At 39.4% G+C, this 17818-nt stretch overlaps 1 protein-coding gene across 1 annotated transcript in view; it reads left to right on the forward strand.

Moving 5' to 3' along the window:
* LOC135079786 (protein espinas-like) overlaps positions 1–17818 on the forward strand; it is a 177640-nt gene that overhangs the window by 77939 nt on the left and 81883 nt on the right. The window contains exons 3-5 of the mRNA XM_063974386.1: positions 6487–6988; positions 14914–15027; positions 15786–15914. Of these exons, the coding sequence (XP_063830456.1) occupies positions 6487–6988; positions 14914–15027; positions 15786–15914 (745 nt within the window). The remainder of the gene's footprint in view (positions 1–6486; positions 6989–14913; positions 15028–15785; positions 15915–17818) is intronic.

Below are 17818 nucleotides of genomic sequence, written 5' to 3' on the forward strand. Positions count from 1 at the left end.
TAATAGCGCACGCAGTAAACGTCCGATTTATGACGACCGGGCTATAAAGAGAACATAATATTGGGAACCTATTGAAAGTGATATTGGAATTGTTAATAATAATAATAATTCCAAGAAAGGGAAATCTGGAAATAAATCATCAAAAACGAAAAAGGAATCAAGTTATTATAAAGTTATTTTCAAATTAGCCACCCATTATGGTCGTTCGTTCGTTTCAGCCAAATGACGTCCACTGCTGGACAAAGGTCTCCCCCAAGGATTTCTATAACGACCGGTCCTGCGCTGCCCGCGTCCAGGCTCTTCCGACCTTCACCAGATCGTCGGTCCACCTAGTGCGAGGCCTGCCCACGCTACGTCTTCCGGCCCGCCATTACCTATGTATGTATGTGGGAATTTTTAATGCAAAATCATCTGTGAAATTCCCATATAAACAAGGTTAATTATTCACAACTTAACCGGAATTCGCGGAAACTAAACGAAAGCAATTAAAGTTATTCTAACACATTTCATACCTTTTGTTTCAAGTTTGTTCCAATTTAAACGTACGAAAGTTAAGTATTCTTAACAATAGCTGAGAAATGGTTCTGTGTTTAGTAAGTTAGTGGTTTGTATTGTTATTAAAACTTCAGAATGCGAAGCTTTTTGACGAAACGCAATTTATGGAAAGTATACGTTTGTTAATGTTTAATTGTGATGGTAATTGGAGAAATTAAAAACATTTCTTTAAAAGATTTTATTTCACCCAAACTACCACCCAAATACGAGAAAAGCTCTTACAATTTTCCAAAAGCTTAGCCAATACGTTTAGACCAAAATATCCAGTAAAGATCATACATACACCAGTAACCATAAATTACAAAAGCTCGTGAGAATACGGAAGCGAGTGCAAACGAAGCTTAATGCGAGCTTAATTAACAAAAGCTAGTACCTACATCCGACGGCCGAGCTTGCGCGTCCAACACGGCGGCTAATGGAGCGGAATGCGAGTGTTTGCTGCACGTGGCTTCTAGCCGGATGATGGTTGTTATACGATTTGGAGGCAAAGAACTGGACACTGTAATTATTTTTGCCCGATATAAAAAGTAGAGACCGGTCATCTTGCCGGTGTTTAAGGAAACTAAACTAAAGAGTAATCGCTGTTAGACTTCAGAAAGACTAGTGAATTGCAAAGATAGCATAGTCAATCGTAGCGCAACCAAATTGCGCTATGTTTCTTCTTTAAGTTTTACAAAATGTATTGGTGCACATCGCAGCATCAGAAGAATTCAAAGAATAGAATAATCTAGGAGGAATATTTATAACATAAAAACATAACCCTCCTTCTGACGCAGTGTGGTAATTAGAATACTAACCATTCCATTTTGTTTCCATGGCACAATTTACTAAATAAGCAAGAAATTTCGGTGAGTTAGGAACTTGTAAAGAAAGCCCGACGCTGCCTCTGTGCTTGCCGAGCCGCAGTTTCCTCACAGTAGATAAACCAAATCAAATTGACCCATCACAACAATTTCAAGCTTTTACAGCCATCTTGATTAAGAACTAATTACGGCAGCCCAATAAAACACATTTTACTGGAGTTCGTCGACCGTGCATCGGACCGACAAACCGATCTTTACCGCCATCGGTAAGAAACTAAGAACCGATTGGAGATGGATTTACATACAAAAACCATTTGGTGGCTTGTAATGTCGTTGGAATAGCCCAAACGATATTGGAACGGCCGTTTGTTAAGATGTGACAAGGAGAAAATCACTCGGTTATTAGAATAAAAAATGGACATTTTGATTTGTTAGCGATAGTGCGCGGCCTTGCGGGGATTCCAGTTTGTCACAGTGGGAATGTAGCATATCTCTTATGGAATGAAATTTGAAATTGTGTGATGAATCTTATCTTACTGTTAGTGTTTTGACTAGTGCGTTCTTGTCAAAACACTATTATGGCATGTAAATCTCTCTATTGTCAAGTTCAGTTTACATTTCCCATCAAGACCACGCAGACATACCGACGCATAATATTGTGCGCGTGCGCCGACTCGCGAGCGCGCATTACGCATGCTGCGCACTGACAGATGTGTACACGCTGCGCCTACATGCTTAATGGATGCTCCTAGCTGTGAACTTTTGACCAGGATGTGAGGCTTTAATAAAAAAAAACTGTTTAAAATTCAGTTGGTTTTTTCCTATTTCAAAGTTAAATTCATGTGAAGATAAGAGATGTTTTTAAGTTCTATTTCGTATAATGAACGTTATTTATTCATACTTGGGGGCGAAACCTTGATGTCACAGCAATGCAACTATTAGTACTTAGTGTCAAGTTGTAGTCATTCAAACCGTTTAGATTTCCAGAAGACGTCTTGGATATTCAAGTTTTACATCAATTAGGTAGGTCCTACGCTATACATGTTATCTACCATAATAAACTAACAAAAATAATGATTCTATGCTTCTGAGCTTTCTAATTGAGCCATTTCAGAAACCTATGGTGATTCATTCAGCCAGACAATTGTCTCAACCCACACTATTAGAAAATTACAGAAACTGTCAATATTAAAAAGAAAATAGTTAAGTCCACTTTGTTTTGAGGGGCGCGTCCGGACTCTGAGACAATGGCCCCGGACACGCCCTGTCCGCGTCAACTGTCAGCTACGCTCTGTTTGTCCGCTACGTGTATTGTTGGGCTTGGCTATTTACTATTACTACTCATTACATTACGAGCCTTCGGCTTCTATTCCCAGGACAACGAAAGTGAGGAGAAAGCACGAAATCTACCCGGTTTGTAATGGTAGGAGTAATATCATTACATGTAGTATTTGTATTGTAAACCGCAACAGCGCCTTAGCTTCTTGATCTAGAATTAATTTATGACGGAAAAGGTGAATTTGAAACTCGATCAGACATATCGTTGCTGTTGAGCCATGCCAGAAACTTATGTCGGCTCTTACAGTCTACTATGGTTAAGTACGACGAAATTGTAAAATTAAAACCCGTTCGTTCATTCGTTCCAGCCAAATCGTCGACGTCCACTGCTGGACAAAGGCCTCCTCCAAGGATTTCCACAATGACCGGTCCTGCTTAGTGTTACAACTTACAACTCACTCAGACTAAGTTAAAAGCAAAATATCTATTATACAGTTTCCCAACCCTAAATTACAACATCCATAAAATTTCAGTCTCTAGACTGAATATCTATATCGAATCAACTAATTAAGATTTCTACCTACAATGTTAATCTAAATCTGCCAAATCACAATACAAGCCACCTGTTTATTTCGCATGCCATTCCTCGAGCACCTTTATAACCCTCCAGCGCTGCTGGTCGTAAATACCTTCGGCACCCGCGCTCCTACATCAGTTTATTGGCCCTACCCGCAGACCACAATGATAGCGCAGAGAAATCAGGCAAAATCGTAAAAAATATGTTTAGAAGTTGCAGACTGCAATGTTGAGTCTTCTAGTGACTTGGCCCAGTCACTGGAAGAAAAACTATTTAAAAATCAAACCAGTGACTTGGCCCGTGGGCCAAGCTAAAAGTGGGCTAAGTCACTGGAAGACTCAAGTGATATTCATAACACATATCTATCGTTAAGTCATACACTTTGATTAAGATTCCAAAACGTTGTAAAGAATTATTTTAGCGTATGTCTGTTGTATGTTGGTTGTCCTGTTAAATAAATAAATAAATAAACTTATTGCTAGAAAATTGTATTATATTTTGCAGTACTTTAGCTACTTCACAATAACAATCTTTGGGAAATCGCAGCACAATCAGTAAGTTGTTCACAATCAGTGTTGTCAGACCTACCTGGCTGCTCTTTTCTGTCGGGCCGCTATCCGATCTCACGAGTTATTGTAGAACGAATCGCCACTGAATTAATTAACGTTTAACAAGTGGAGATAACCGATGATGGCGGAACCGGCCGGTAGCGTGTCCGACCGACACTACAATACTTTTGGAGATGCACACCGCGGAAACAGGGTTAACGTAATTTGAGTACAAACTGTGTTTGTAATTTTACACAATGTTACCTAATTTATTATAGTGTGTGTTAGGAAATAAATGATGATTTAAGTTTCCTTCACTTTCACCATCAGAATCTACATTATTTTCAATCAAAGCACTTGTTGATTTTTGTCTTTGCCTCAATCTGCCTCAATTAAAAAAAGTAATTCTGTTAACCCCGCGTGACTCATTGCAATCGTCTCTGGGCGGTCTCGGCGACCGCTATCGATCGATCTACACGATCGGCCGATCGTCAAGCGATACTATCGATACATCATCCATTGGTACGGTTGTCAATCTTTTTGGAAAGGGAATGTTTCAACTAACTGTCAGAGATGCTCCACATTTCTTTTATTACCAATAGAAATAATGTGGGCGTTTTATACAGTTATTTGACACTAATAAATTTTATTATTTGACACTGTTTGAATCTATAGGCTGCTTGCAGAATTTAAGAAAATCTATAAAATGTTTACTAATTTTATTTTATATCGTTACAAAATGTTTTTCTTCCCATAACGAAAGAAAGCGTCAGCAACTAACATCAACTGCAACAAGTAGCAACTGTATCACCTTATTTCTCACGAATGTTGAGAACCACTGTAGGCATGTAATTGCCCAACAGATGCCGATTTATTGATAAAAACCAGAATGCCACTGGGATTGATCCGCGATCCTTTGTTGCTGCGCGCGCGCCTAATGCCGGGATGCCTTTGTGGCTTTGTGCAGCTAATTGAGTTATGGACTTGTGGCTCAGGATCGGGGCGGCTTGGTTTGACGGCCGTGAACGGGTTAATGTGTCTTGATATAACACAAATGCTTCTAGAAATTAATACATATAAAATAAAAGACTAACTTTTAGTCTTGCGTTGATTATGTTCAAATTAAGATTGTTTATTTGCATCTCAAGCCATTAAACCTTTTATGGAATTAACCTATAGGTACATAAGGGATCTTAAAATAAAGAATTTGAATTTGACCCTTTATTCTCTGATTGCAATTTATAAACGGATTGGTAATAAGAATTCCTCAGGGAAGATCATTCCCAAAGATCATCATTTACACATTTAGCTTATTCTTAAAGCTTGAGTATCTAATGCACATCTCAAAGATCACTTGAATAATTAAACCTGTAACCCTGATACACTGTACCCACATTGTATCACTGAATAGTTGAACAAGCGTTAGTAAATAGGCGATTAGCATGCATAGCCCTGTCGACGGCAAATTAACTGATCGGCTCAACCGGCCCTTCGTTTGAGCCGCACACATATCTGGCTTAGGACAGATTAACACTTCATTAATCTTGCAAAAAATTACTCGTCCAACAAGTTTTATAAAAATAACTTGATTATGATGTTTCACCTATCACACAAATTACCCAGTAGAGGTTGTACACATATTATACAATAAGTACGCAGGTGGTGTAACCCGTAATAAGCTGTGCATATCACGTTTTCTCCCGCACTTACATTGGTTATGGGTGACGTCACACACATCAGAAATATTGGCGAATGTGCATCTCTGTTCCATGGTCCCGCCTGCCACGACTCTTTGCGTCGAGTCTATGTAATATTATATTGTATCTTGGGTAGAGCAGACTTACACATAATCAACTAAATAATGATATTGCCTCAGTGTTTAGTTAAATGTGATTTCGTCTGTATTCGGTATTATTTGAATGTACACAAACATAAGAAACGACTATGACTCCAGGACCTCCCCACCCCAAGCCCCCAACCCGTCTGCTGGTCAGTGTGGGGAGTGTACTCCAAATCCTCTTTACCTCTGGTAAATTGGAGAGGGTCGTGTTCCTGCAGGGGAGACTAAATGACATGATGATGATGATGACTCCGGGAACCGAGTATATGCTCGTGACTAACATTTGGCCTAAAAAGGATACGAACCGCAACCCAGCCTCGCCTGGCAGCCGTCAAATATGATATGAATCTACATACATACATGTATTTCACAAGCAAAAGGTAACCGCATTAGTTTCGCTGGATTACTAAAGCAATCAGCGATTGACAAACCAGAAAACAATGAAGAAATCAGTCCACCCACATACCTATCGGAATTAACCAACGTACCGGGTCCGATCCAACCGCGTTCGTGACACGTCCGCGTATCGTTGCGGATTGATCTACGGAGCATAGCAAATTATTTATGGCGCGATAGCCAGTTATGGCTGTGATTAATTGTTCAATTATGGACCCAGCTAGAAAGTGTTCGATGGTCTGGTAATAAGAATTTTGCTGTATGATTATTTGCGATTATTTTCAATGTATCACGCATTCGAGTAGTAAATTGTAATAATCAATTAAAACCCCCCATATAATGGTAACCGATTTTTAAAGAAACATACACATAATTCTTCTGGATTCTGACGAAATCGTACAGCGAGATGTTATTTTATACTCATTAACTATTATTAGGAACGAAATAAATCCTTCTTGTTACTAATTCATAACCGTCTCTTCTTTCCAGACCAGTCTGCAGAAACTGCGTGGTATCTCCAACCGGATCATCACCACCACCACTCCACGAGCACCCGTCATCGCCGCCGCCGCCTGCGCCCTCCTCCCCCATCTCCTCCCCGCGCCTCTTGCCCTCCCTCCCCTCCCCCCAGCCCAGCCATAGCGGCTCCTCAGCGCCCAGCCAGTCGAACTCCCCCCATCCATACTCCTACCCAAACTTCAGAAGAAGTCAGCCCGTACAAGGGAACTACCCCGACTACAATCTCCTGCACAGCCACAGCGTGTCCCAAATAGCCCAGCCAGGGCAAAGTTACCAGTCGCCCCAGTCTCCTCAATCTGCTATGTCGCTGTCTCCTCACCCTGTGCCCCAGGGGAAGTTGAGGGGCCTGCTGGAGCACGCGGAGAGACTCATGAAGCCAGGGGACCCGCATCGGCACTCCCAGAGCGATGATGACTCGGGCTGCGCGCTCGAGGAGTACACCTGGGTGCCGCCGGGGTTAAGGCCTGAACAGGTGAGGAATTTCACATTCTATTATTAATTTCTTACCGGATAGTTAGTGGTAGCACCTTCAGTATCATTTCACATCAAATGACATTCATTCAAACGCACTCAGTCTCTAGAAGTCGGTTATTAATAAAATATTAGACAGTCAGCAGCAGATCAGACTTTTCATTTATGTTGCAAAATGCGTCTTTCTTTATACATTATTGAGAATTTATTCAAATGAGTCGTAGTCGTCGTCGTAAGTCGTAAGAGGCGACTTAGGGACTACACATCAAACAGAGAATGGGCAGCAGCGCTCTCTGAAAAACATCAATCTTTTAAACTGCGATCTCCAACCCGCCTGCCAAGCGTGGAGATTATGGCAAAACCCTCCACTATAGTGGAGGAGGCTCATAGTCCAGCAGTGGACTGTAAAGGGCTGTTGATGATGATGATGATTCAAATGAATCTTACACCCAACACATTGACTACCCTCGAAATATAGTTATGTGAAGTTCAATTAAGTTACTACTTACCTGTAAATTGGGGATTTTTTATTTTCATGCGTATTAAAATATTCCCTCGTTTCCATTCCACTCAACAAAATTGAGTAAAACCCATTTTTAAGCCACCATTATATGTAGTCTTGTTCGTCTGTCGATACAAACCACAGACTTTCCAGGCATTGTGGTGGACAGCATTGTTCGGCGTTTTGGTCACTTTTGACTCATTGTTGGCGGACTTTTATTTCTACCCGCAAAAAGCGCGTTTTAAGAGATTGCTGGTTTTACGACGCGCACGCTTGTTTTTTTAAAGGGCGCAGTTTGATGTGGAGTTGTCGTTATGTGAAATGAAACGTCGCGTTTAGGAAGAGTTAATGGACTGGACTGTTGTGGCTTTGATGCCATTTTTCTACTTTTATACTCATGAAAAAAAACTGGTAAAAATGGATGACTGTTTTAAAATTCCAAAAAGAACGTACTTTACGTATGAACGTGTGTATGTTACAACAGGTTTAAAAAATACGTTATTAGGTAGGACAAGTGCTAAAAACTTAAGACTTTATTGGATAAAATTGTAGTTTAAATGTTGATAATCTGCTATTAAAATTCATACTGGTCATAATTTTTTAATTCATAGCACTTTTTATTTTTTCTTGAGTACCTACTTATTTACAGCTAAACTCTCTCTCTTACAAAAATCTATAAGCAATTGATTAATAAAAGCAATGTAGGCAACACGGAAGTCTAACCGAGATAAAATTGAGATATTGAGAAGTACAAGTTTACTTTAGCGTTCGCCGCGTAGTAGTATCGTGGTCGCGATCTTCGGCCCGATGTCCGGACGGCTCGGAAGGCCCGGATTCCATGCCGGGCAGATCATAGGCATACCATAGATAAAGTGGAGGAAGATGAATTATTTCAAGTTATAGATAATTATTTCAATAATGTTCTTTCTGCCTTCTCTAAAAGAGTAGCCTTTGGGGAGGCAGGTCCAGCAATGGAACTTATGGAAGTAATTTGGCTGAAACGAACGAACGAAGGAACGAACTTTAAAAGAAAATGTTTTTCACTTTTCAGAACAAATTTATTCGCTTTTTTGTAATTTGAGAGTTCTTGAGCTATTAGAACCTCGTAAATCTATACCATTTATAAGTGAAAAACTACATAATAGGTTATACGACCATTATCAACTCGCTTCTGTACAAAAGAGAAAAACCGTATCACACAACAATTACCGAGCTTACGTCGTCGCATTACTGCGAAAAAATCCCAAATGACATCAATTTACGAATCAAGGCAGATTTCGATATCGCACTACTTGGTCTCTCTCTCTCATTCTGACATACAGGCATGATTGACAAAGATGGATAGAACTTACCAAAGAAATCGTTTCGCAGTAGTTTTGTTTTGTTCTCGGTCATTATTTGTGCATTACCGCTTTGTTCCGGTAGTTACTCAAAATTGTACTTTTTGAGTTTCTCTGAATCGTTTAGAGATGTTTTGTAATAATGTATCACTGAACTTTTGAAATGAGGATAAGAATATTAACGTGCACGTAAATTTTTATGAACCAACACTGATTTCAAAACTATACTTACCTACCCACTAAAAGTTGTTTTGCTTAGGCTGTTTCAGCTTTGATATAACCCAAAATATTATCTACTACATTGTTTTCCTAAAACACCAAATTAAAAGCGACTCTTCATTCCACCTGTTCAAGGTTCCTTTAAATACAAAAGGAATTAAAACAAACACAATAAAAGGCCGAATTTAAATTCAAAATGCTCGGCAGCCACGATTTATATGCGCGGCCATTTCCCATAGCGACCGCCGAGTTACGCGGCGTTTATAATTACAACAAAAATAAAGTTTTAAGAGACGGAACCAACGGAGCAAAAAATTAAAATGGCCCTTCAAGGCATCGCCACCCCTAGACGCGGGGTTTGAGATATGGCTGCGGAGCGGCAAAACCGCCTATGTAAATATTTCGAAATTATTAAAAAAGGAAAAAATGCTGATCATTTTAATACACTGACTTTAAAAAGAGACAATCTATTGAGTTCATGTATCGTATGTATCAAGAAGGACATTGACTTAGTATGTTATGACAACTTCATCAAGCATGACGTGATCAAAGACAATCCCGATTGGCGCAGTGGTGCATAACGCTAATTTCACAATCTAACATAAGGGGTCTCGAGTTCGGTTTCCGGTCGAGTAGGCTCAGAAAATGACTGACTAGTATTCATAATGTGCTCCCACCAAAGCTAACCGGCCATGACGATTTATACCTAACGTCCTTAAAATAAGGGTAGGCAGGCAATAATCTTGAGCTATTCTAGATAGTCTACAATCTACAACTCATAAAAATCGTCTCCTACTTATAATCAGGGTGTAACGACCCAGGGGTAAAACTTCATGAGTCACAATTATAATCATAAAATATTGCCTTTTTATCAAAATAATAAATAATTCGTTTCGAATCACCAAAATTAATTATGTGGGAAATTATTCAATTAAGTACATGTCCTTATCACATCGCATTATGAATATTTCATTAATTTTGCATATAAAACAAAGAACAAAAATACCTCTTTTGCGATTTTCACGAGAAACATTGTGTGAAAAATTAAACGGTGCAAATTTTTAAAATTTTTAACTTTAGCGGTTTTGGACATCGGCCTCAGGTATCTTTTGGAAATGAGACGAATTAAGAATTGACTTTCTTTCAGCGTATTTTCTTAGTTTGCTCGCGGTTTTAATGACGGTGAGGGTTGAAACTTCTGGCTCTCATTTCGGAGATTCTTTCAGGACGAATCTTAATGAACCTTAGCAATAAGTACCTTACTTTCAGTAAATTATGTTCTCAAAATTTGAACTGTAGCTAGAGTGGTTTAATTTGATTTATTAATCAAATAGGTAAAGCTATCCATATAATTAATAGTGTCAGGCGTTACTTTGCTGAAATCCATAATTAGATATTAAAAAGACAAAATTGAAGGGGTAAGTGGACAAAGGTGTTATCTGACAAAACTAAAGAATCGACTTTTTTGCATGAACATAGGTTTTTTAAGTGATGATAAAATCGACTAATGAGCTCAAAACACGCAAATTTGGTAGTACGTGTCAAACCTTAACAAAGGTATTATCTGACAAGCATTCATACATTTCAGGATTCAAATGTGGTATGAGCAGATTAACATTTTCAAACACTCATAACTCATTTTGTTAGTTAAGACCTTTGGCCACTCAACCCTTCTATTACTTAGCTTAAAATTTCCTCTTAGTGACGCCGGCACAAGTACCCAACCACTATGTTATAGTACAAGCAAATGCAAGAAGTACCGCTATACTTGTACTATAACATAGTCGGTGGGCGCGGGTAGTGTGGTTACTGGTTGGGTGCTCGTCGTCACTAAGCGGAAATTTTAAGCTAAGAAATTTTTCACAATAGCAGTAGGAAGCTGTTATAGCTTTTCTTAATACGGCTTCCTACTCCTATTGTGATTGACATGCCAAAGGAACTAAAATGAATGTTTTAATGATCACAAACCACGTAAGTATAAGTATAATGGATAATATCGTGTCATAAAGTAAAAGTTAGCTTGTCTAGACGAAGATTTCTAATATTTAATTGAGTTTTTAACGTTAACAAAAAGCTTTTGACATATAAGTGTTTGTAGACTTTCTCCGTTCATCATGGTGTAAATTTTATGATTTATTTAAGTATTGAAATGACTGTGAATGTTGTTAACCTTGTAAGTATCAATCACTAAAAAGGATGAAAAGAATGACATTTAATACTGTCATTACGTAAAAAATATTAATTTCTACAAATATAATGAATAGGCAGATTATTTTGATATTGGAAAAATGATTTCCCATTCATTTTGTCGTATGTGCATTGTGCAAAGTTAATAAATACTTATTGAAATTAAAACTTGTCCAGTAGTTAATGTAATTCTGTTGAAACAAACGAACAAAAAATAAAATGATTTCTGTGTATTTTTGTTTGTGAGGCGCCATCACGCTCCAGTCCTACCACTGCACTATATTATGTATGTATAGTCCTCAGATCATAGAAGGGAATAGATGTGAAACGGGGGCGTGGCGCGTGTCTCCGCGATATGCCCAGAAACGAACATCGCCCGCGACGCCAGGTTAGTCGCGATTCAGTCGTACTGAGGAAATGTTCTCCGATATTGTTGGATAATGCGTCGTAACGTGCAATAACATAAGTGAAACGAAGAACTACAGGAACAATGAAGTCATTTACCACATGTTAGTATTGCAAATCCATTGGTATTTTGCTTATAAATAAAAAAAACTAAACATTTTTACGAACGAATTCAGTGCCGTGAAATTTACTGCGATATCGAAATTAGTGGTGATAAAAATTCAAACACGTTGTACATTGACGATTTAGTTAGCAACCACTTTATGTCATGCGTAACTACGCAATGTATTTTATTTCTTCCGATATCCACTGACGCGTGAAAATACACAGTACGGCCGCATGTGCCGGTTGTAACATAGTGCAGGGCTCGTGTTCTAATAAGGTTTCCTATTTATCGATAAATAGAAGTAAATTATTATTTTCTATTTTCTAATTTTGAATGAAAAAATCATGAGTTGCTTGCGATTTTTAAGTTTTTACAAAAACAATAACAATAGTAGAAGGGATTAGTAACTGTCAACTATGTAATTACTATAAGAGCTAGTTGAAAGCCTAATATAGGCATTATTTTTGATAAACATAGGCGGTACGAATTTCGCCATAATTAAAAAGTTAATGCGCGATAGTAGTTAATAATAATTACAGTGATCCTGTTATTATTATTAAAGTAAATAATAATATATTACCAATATTGTAAATACTGGTAAAAATCGCAAGTACCTAAAAGTCATGGGTTAAGCCCATGACTTTTCGTACAAACTTTGTCAGTCTATAACTTCTATACTCCATCGATAACGACATTGAGCTTTGGTTGGGGTAAATTAATATTTATAAGGTAACTTCATTTAGTCCCAATAATTGATTCTGAGTTTTTCGTCCATACAAAATGGAACTGACTCCTTTATACAAAAATCGTTAAAGAACATAATAATAACGTATAATAATAAAAAGGTTTTCATACAAGCATTTTTTAAACCAATTTCGAGCCTTGCCCCCAGGATTTAAAGTATCGACATCTTATCGACTCCATTTTATCTTTCTTCTCTCTAATTGCTTTTTTCAAAGTGTGCGTCACGTCACGCGGCCATTGATTGGCCATAAGGCACGCCTTCTGGCCAATCACAGCACTTTTAAGCCGGTTGCACATGTTGTCGTAGACTCTCAGTCGCTTTGTTTTTACACAGTTGAATGTGTGTGTGGGAGCTGTGGTGGGGGAAATGTGGGGACACTGGTTCTCGTTGTAGTTACGCGCGACTTCATATCTATTCTCTTTCTATGATCTGAGGTATAGTCCCACGCTTCTGTAATAAGGCTGTGATCACACTGTATGTATTCCGCGCGCGTCGGCGCTTCATTACGAGCTATATTAAATACAAGTGTAAGCCAACGGCCTGTTTACTGCTAGTTTATGGCCCGTATTTACTTTTATAACCCCGAATTACGAGGCCGGTTTATTAATATTTGAAGATATGGAGGAATTTATATAATGTCTTAATTATTACGTTCGAGATATCTTTACTAAAGAAATAGTAAACCAGGGACTAATACTATGTTATCTCCTATTATGTATTGGTACAATCACTTTATGTATTTTTTTACGATTATGTTTACTTTACACTTTAATTCCATGGTATCATATTTGATTTCAAATGTCTTTATCTAATAATAACAAACATAAAATATTTCAATAAAGCCGAAAAAATAACTGTGAAATTATAATTACTGGGATATTTCAAACAAATTAGTTAAAGTCAATCAATACACCATTTAATAATAATATCAATCTCGTATAGTGTGATCAGTCCCTAATCTCGCTCTGAATAGATGTAATGAAGTCGGTTAAAAATTATTGTTAATGTGCGGGTAGTTGTAAAACGGGCGCGGCGGAATCCGCACTTGATTCGCAAACGTACCAGTTTCATTTTGTCAGTGGCACAGTGCGCGTTGAGTGTTCTCTAAATTACGAGTAGTAGTGTTTTAACAAATACTCCAATACTTAGGAATGTAGGTAAGTCTTTTGAAAATTCCTGTAAATGCCTACCTGCCTACGCAGCTACGTGGTGTAAAGTGAAACATAGGTACTTATTATTAAGCAAAATAAGTTCAATTCTTTTGCTAACCTTGAACTTTTTAATAGCCGTCTTTGCGTTGTATAGTGAAACTAGCGGCCACCCGACACTTCGTACGCGTGGATCCCGTTTTACCTCCTTATGGGTGGAGTTTCGTAAAATCCGTTTTAATGAGCACCTACGTTCTAAAACGAACCCGAAGTGAGTGAGTCAGTCAGTGACCTTTCGCTTTAATAGATATAAGATACGATACGTTATCGTGCAAAATTAATTATGACTGTGTAAAAGTTGACAGCATTAATTAAAGCCAAAATTACCTACAAAAAGTGAATTACTTCATCTCTAAGATGCCCTCAAGCTCTCAATTAGCCCCAAATCTTCCAAAGTGAAGTTACGTCCAGTACGAGACCACTAATTCCCGTATCGGCGGTGTCCAGGGTTCGTTACCGGGGCGATCCTCCGTGATGGATGGGGAGGATTACTGGTTATTGTATTTATGTAGTTCGTGTCCGGGGCTTACGTGTAATAATTCGTTTAGTTGGGTTTTCGTTTTTGTTGTGATATTTTGGGATTGGATTGGACGCGCATTTTTGGGGTAGGTGTTTCGCAAAATTTTCACTCACGGGAAAACAAACTCGATTGATATACAGTCGACATTATGATTTATACAAATCAACTTATTACAAAAAGTTGGACTTTGAGTGAACTCTAGTTTAAATTGACATTTAGTATGGAAATGTGATTTTAAACCGGTGTTCGTCGCGGGCTTAACTTTTTTGTAATAAGGGGACAGTGTTTCGCTTAAAGTTCTATCGTCTGTAGGTACGTAAGTAGGTACACCTAGTTTTTATAAAGCCAGCCTTAGTTATATAGGTGTGATTGTAGATATCCATCGTGCTCCTGCAATAGAAACTAAATGATCCCATGATGATGTATGATACTAACGCCCGATTCACAAACAATGCTTGTTTAAGTGACGCAGCAAATCGAATGCACAGCATCGAATAGAGCTCTGTGATTGGTTCGTGTATCACCCTGGGCGTCCACGTGCACTATGAGACCTCATAGTAATGTTTGTGAATACGGGAGTTAATAGCCTGTACATTTTCTTTAGCAAGGTTTGGGCTAAAGAAAATGTACAGGCGATTACATCGTGTTCTCTGTGTTTTCTAAAGTATCTAACTCGATACGTTAACGATTCCAGGTGCACCTGTACTTCTCCGCGCTGCCGGAGGACAAGGTCCCGTACGTGAACAGCGTGGGCGAGCGCTACCGGCTCAAGCAGTTGCTGCAGCAGCTGCCTCCGCAGGACAATGAGGTAAGTTTCATTCAAATGTACTAAAGCCTGGTCCGTGAGCACGTAGAATTTTGTCCAATGACCCCAAGCTACCCGCGTGATTATATTGCTGTCGCGACTGTGCGACGCGCGCCCGCAGTGAGTGTGGGAGCGCGTGAGCAACATAATTACGCGCGAGTGATAAGGATGGGTAGCTTGGGGTCATTGGACAAAATTCTACGTTCTCACGGACCAGGCTTTAACAGCATTATTAATCATCAACAGCCCTTTAAGCTTTAACCACACCAACGCGTGCAGGTCGCCACCGCCGCCATCGATCACGGCGCGATCATAGGCCAATGACAGGTTGCGCGACCCATTTGCTTATGATCGCGCCAGCGATGGCGATCTGCACGTGTTAGTGTGGTTGAAGCTTAACATCACTATTCATCATCATTCAACAACCCTTTACAGTCGCCCCTTACATAAACCAGTGCTGTAGGGTAGTCACCTCTGTTGTACAACACAAATCACAGTTGGCCAATAGGAGTCGTTGCGTCGGTTTGCCAAACGAACATTTTCATTTGGAGCTGCTACTCAAACTAACCACGACCTTTCGCTGGCCGGCTGCTCAGCTTAGTTCAGATGGAAGAGCAGTCGCGCGGCAAGCGACAGGTCGTGGGTTCGATTCCCGCCTTAGGCAGTTCGGTTTTTCCAAGTTATTTCCAACATTTTCATATCCTTTTCTATTTGAATTGTTACATTGTTTATATTCCTCACGCGTCACCTTATATTTCCAGGTGCGCTACTGCCACGCGCTGTCGGACGAGGAGCGCAAGGAGCTGCGGCTGTTCAGTGCGCAGCGCAAGAGAGAGGCGCTGGGCCGCGGTCAGGCGCGTCAGCTGCATGCGCCGGCGCCGTGCGAGCGGGTAAGTCAATTTGTACCCTATTGTTTATGTGAATAATGTGGATTTTATGTGACACGTTGAAACAACATACTACTACAGGTGTACCGTGTACCTAACGTATAAACTAGTCTTAGTTGCAAGAGGCAGCTTGCATGCACCGGCGCCCTGCGAGCGGGTGAGTTCATTTGTACCCTATTGCTTATGTGAATAATGTGGTTTTTATTTGACACGTTGAAACAACACACTACTAGGTGTACCTAACGTATAAACTACTTAAGTAGTTTTAGGTGCAAGAGGCAGCTTGCATGCGCCAGCGCCCTGCGAGCGGGTGAGGAGTGGTCAACTAATTTGTACCCTACTGCTTATGTAAATATTGTGGATTTTATTTGACACGTTGAAACAACACGCAGCTTACTACCAAGCCTCTTTTCCACTGGGCACTTTGCTCACGTGCCCAGGACCCCCGTCTGCTCAATAGACCTTTTTCCAGATGATAAGGTGTGCCCAGGGCGCCTAGAAGGTTAAACACGGCCCTGCTTACTATAGGTGTGCCTAGCGCATAAACCGAGTACTCCTAGGTGCAAGAGGGGTGTGACATGAGACGTAAACAAAGCTGTCAAGTTTTGCCATTCCAGGTTTGCGGTGGCCATCATATTTTCATGCGCAACGAATTTTACTAAAAATCAACTCTCTCTCTCTCAGTTTTTTTATTTAAACTACTGCACATGAAAGTGATGTATAGTGGCGGACTTAAAGCCGGGTGGCATTCTCTATCAGTCAACAAGAGGTCAAGCAGAGAAATGTTATCGCATTAAAAACGTAGTACATACACTCAACATCAAATAAACCGCACCTTCCGCGACGCGAACTTTAAAGATTTTCTTCTGACACAATCATGGTACCCCAACAATATTAGTGTTATTTGAAAGCCCAATAAATATCCTTAAAGAAAAATACATTTCATTTCTAAATAAATGATTAACATATACCATAAATGTGACTTGAAAATAGACCTCACTTTGGGCTCACCTCTGGGATCAATTAGACCAATTTTTATGGTTATAAAACCAAATAAAGATCTCACGTGTCCTCTTTAGCGATTAATCCCAACTTAACAGTTTTATAGTCATAAAAAATGGCTATAGCGTAACTACCTATTTTTTGAAGAAGTGACTCTGGATCCTTGTAAAGACACATTTTTGGGGTAAAAACCTTTCCTTTAATGAAATGAAGTTTAGAACTAGGCTTTCAAATGGTACCAATGTTGGTGGGAAGTGGGGATGCATACGTTTGATAAGTGCTTGTCGCGGGAGGTGCGATTTATTTGATGCCGAGTGTAGTTACAATTTCATAGGTGACAAACTATACAATCCCAATATTTTTTGTTTCACAAAATAGAAAGCTACGTTTACCTCCTAGGCTCCTAGATTTGGCATTGCAGATCAATGACAAGGCAATAACTAAGATTGAATCAAATTTTGAGCGTTGTCTTGGGACATTAATCCAGGAAATGAACAAAGTTTCCAATAGATGAGCTACGTGTTTGCAAAATAAATCGTTTCGTATTCAAACGCGTCCCCTTATTATCAAGAATAATATCTTCCACATTTATTCCCGCCATTACAGCGGCAGCGCTATACAAATGTCGTCAATAATGATCCATATTGCTGGCTCTACGTGACGCGGTTCAGAATGACTTTAACCGCATCTCCCTCGATGGAGTTACTGACGCCGGGACGTGAGGAGAGTGCCAAGGAGGGTAATGAAAACGTAGCGAATAGGGATTAGTTGGGCAATTCGATTATTAAATTAGACAGAAGTTTGGCGGGAAGTTTCAGGAACATGATTGGGCAGGCAGTCTTTTGTTTTCTTTGCGAGCTGCTCTTTATCTTTTGTTTTTAGACTCTTATTTCAAAAATCAACTC

Source organism: Ostrinia nubilalis, chromosome 17, assembly GCF_963855985.1.
Source record: "Ostrinia nubilalis chromosome 17, ilOstNubi1.1, whole genome shotgun sequence".
NCBI lineage: Eukaryota > Metazoa > Arthropoda > Insecta > Lepidoptera > Crambidae > Ostrinia > Ostrinia nubilalis.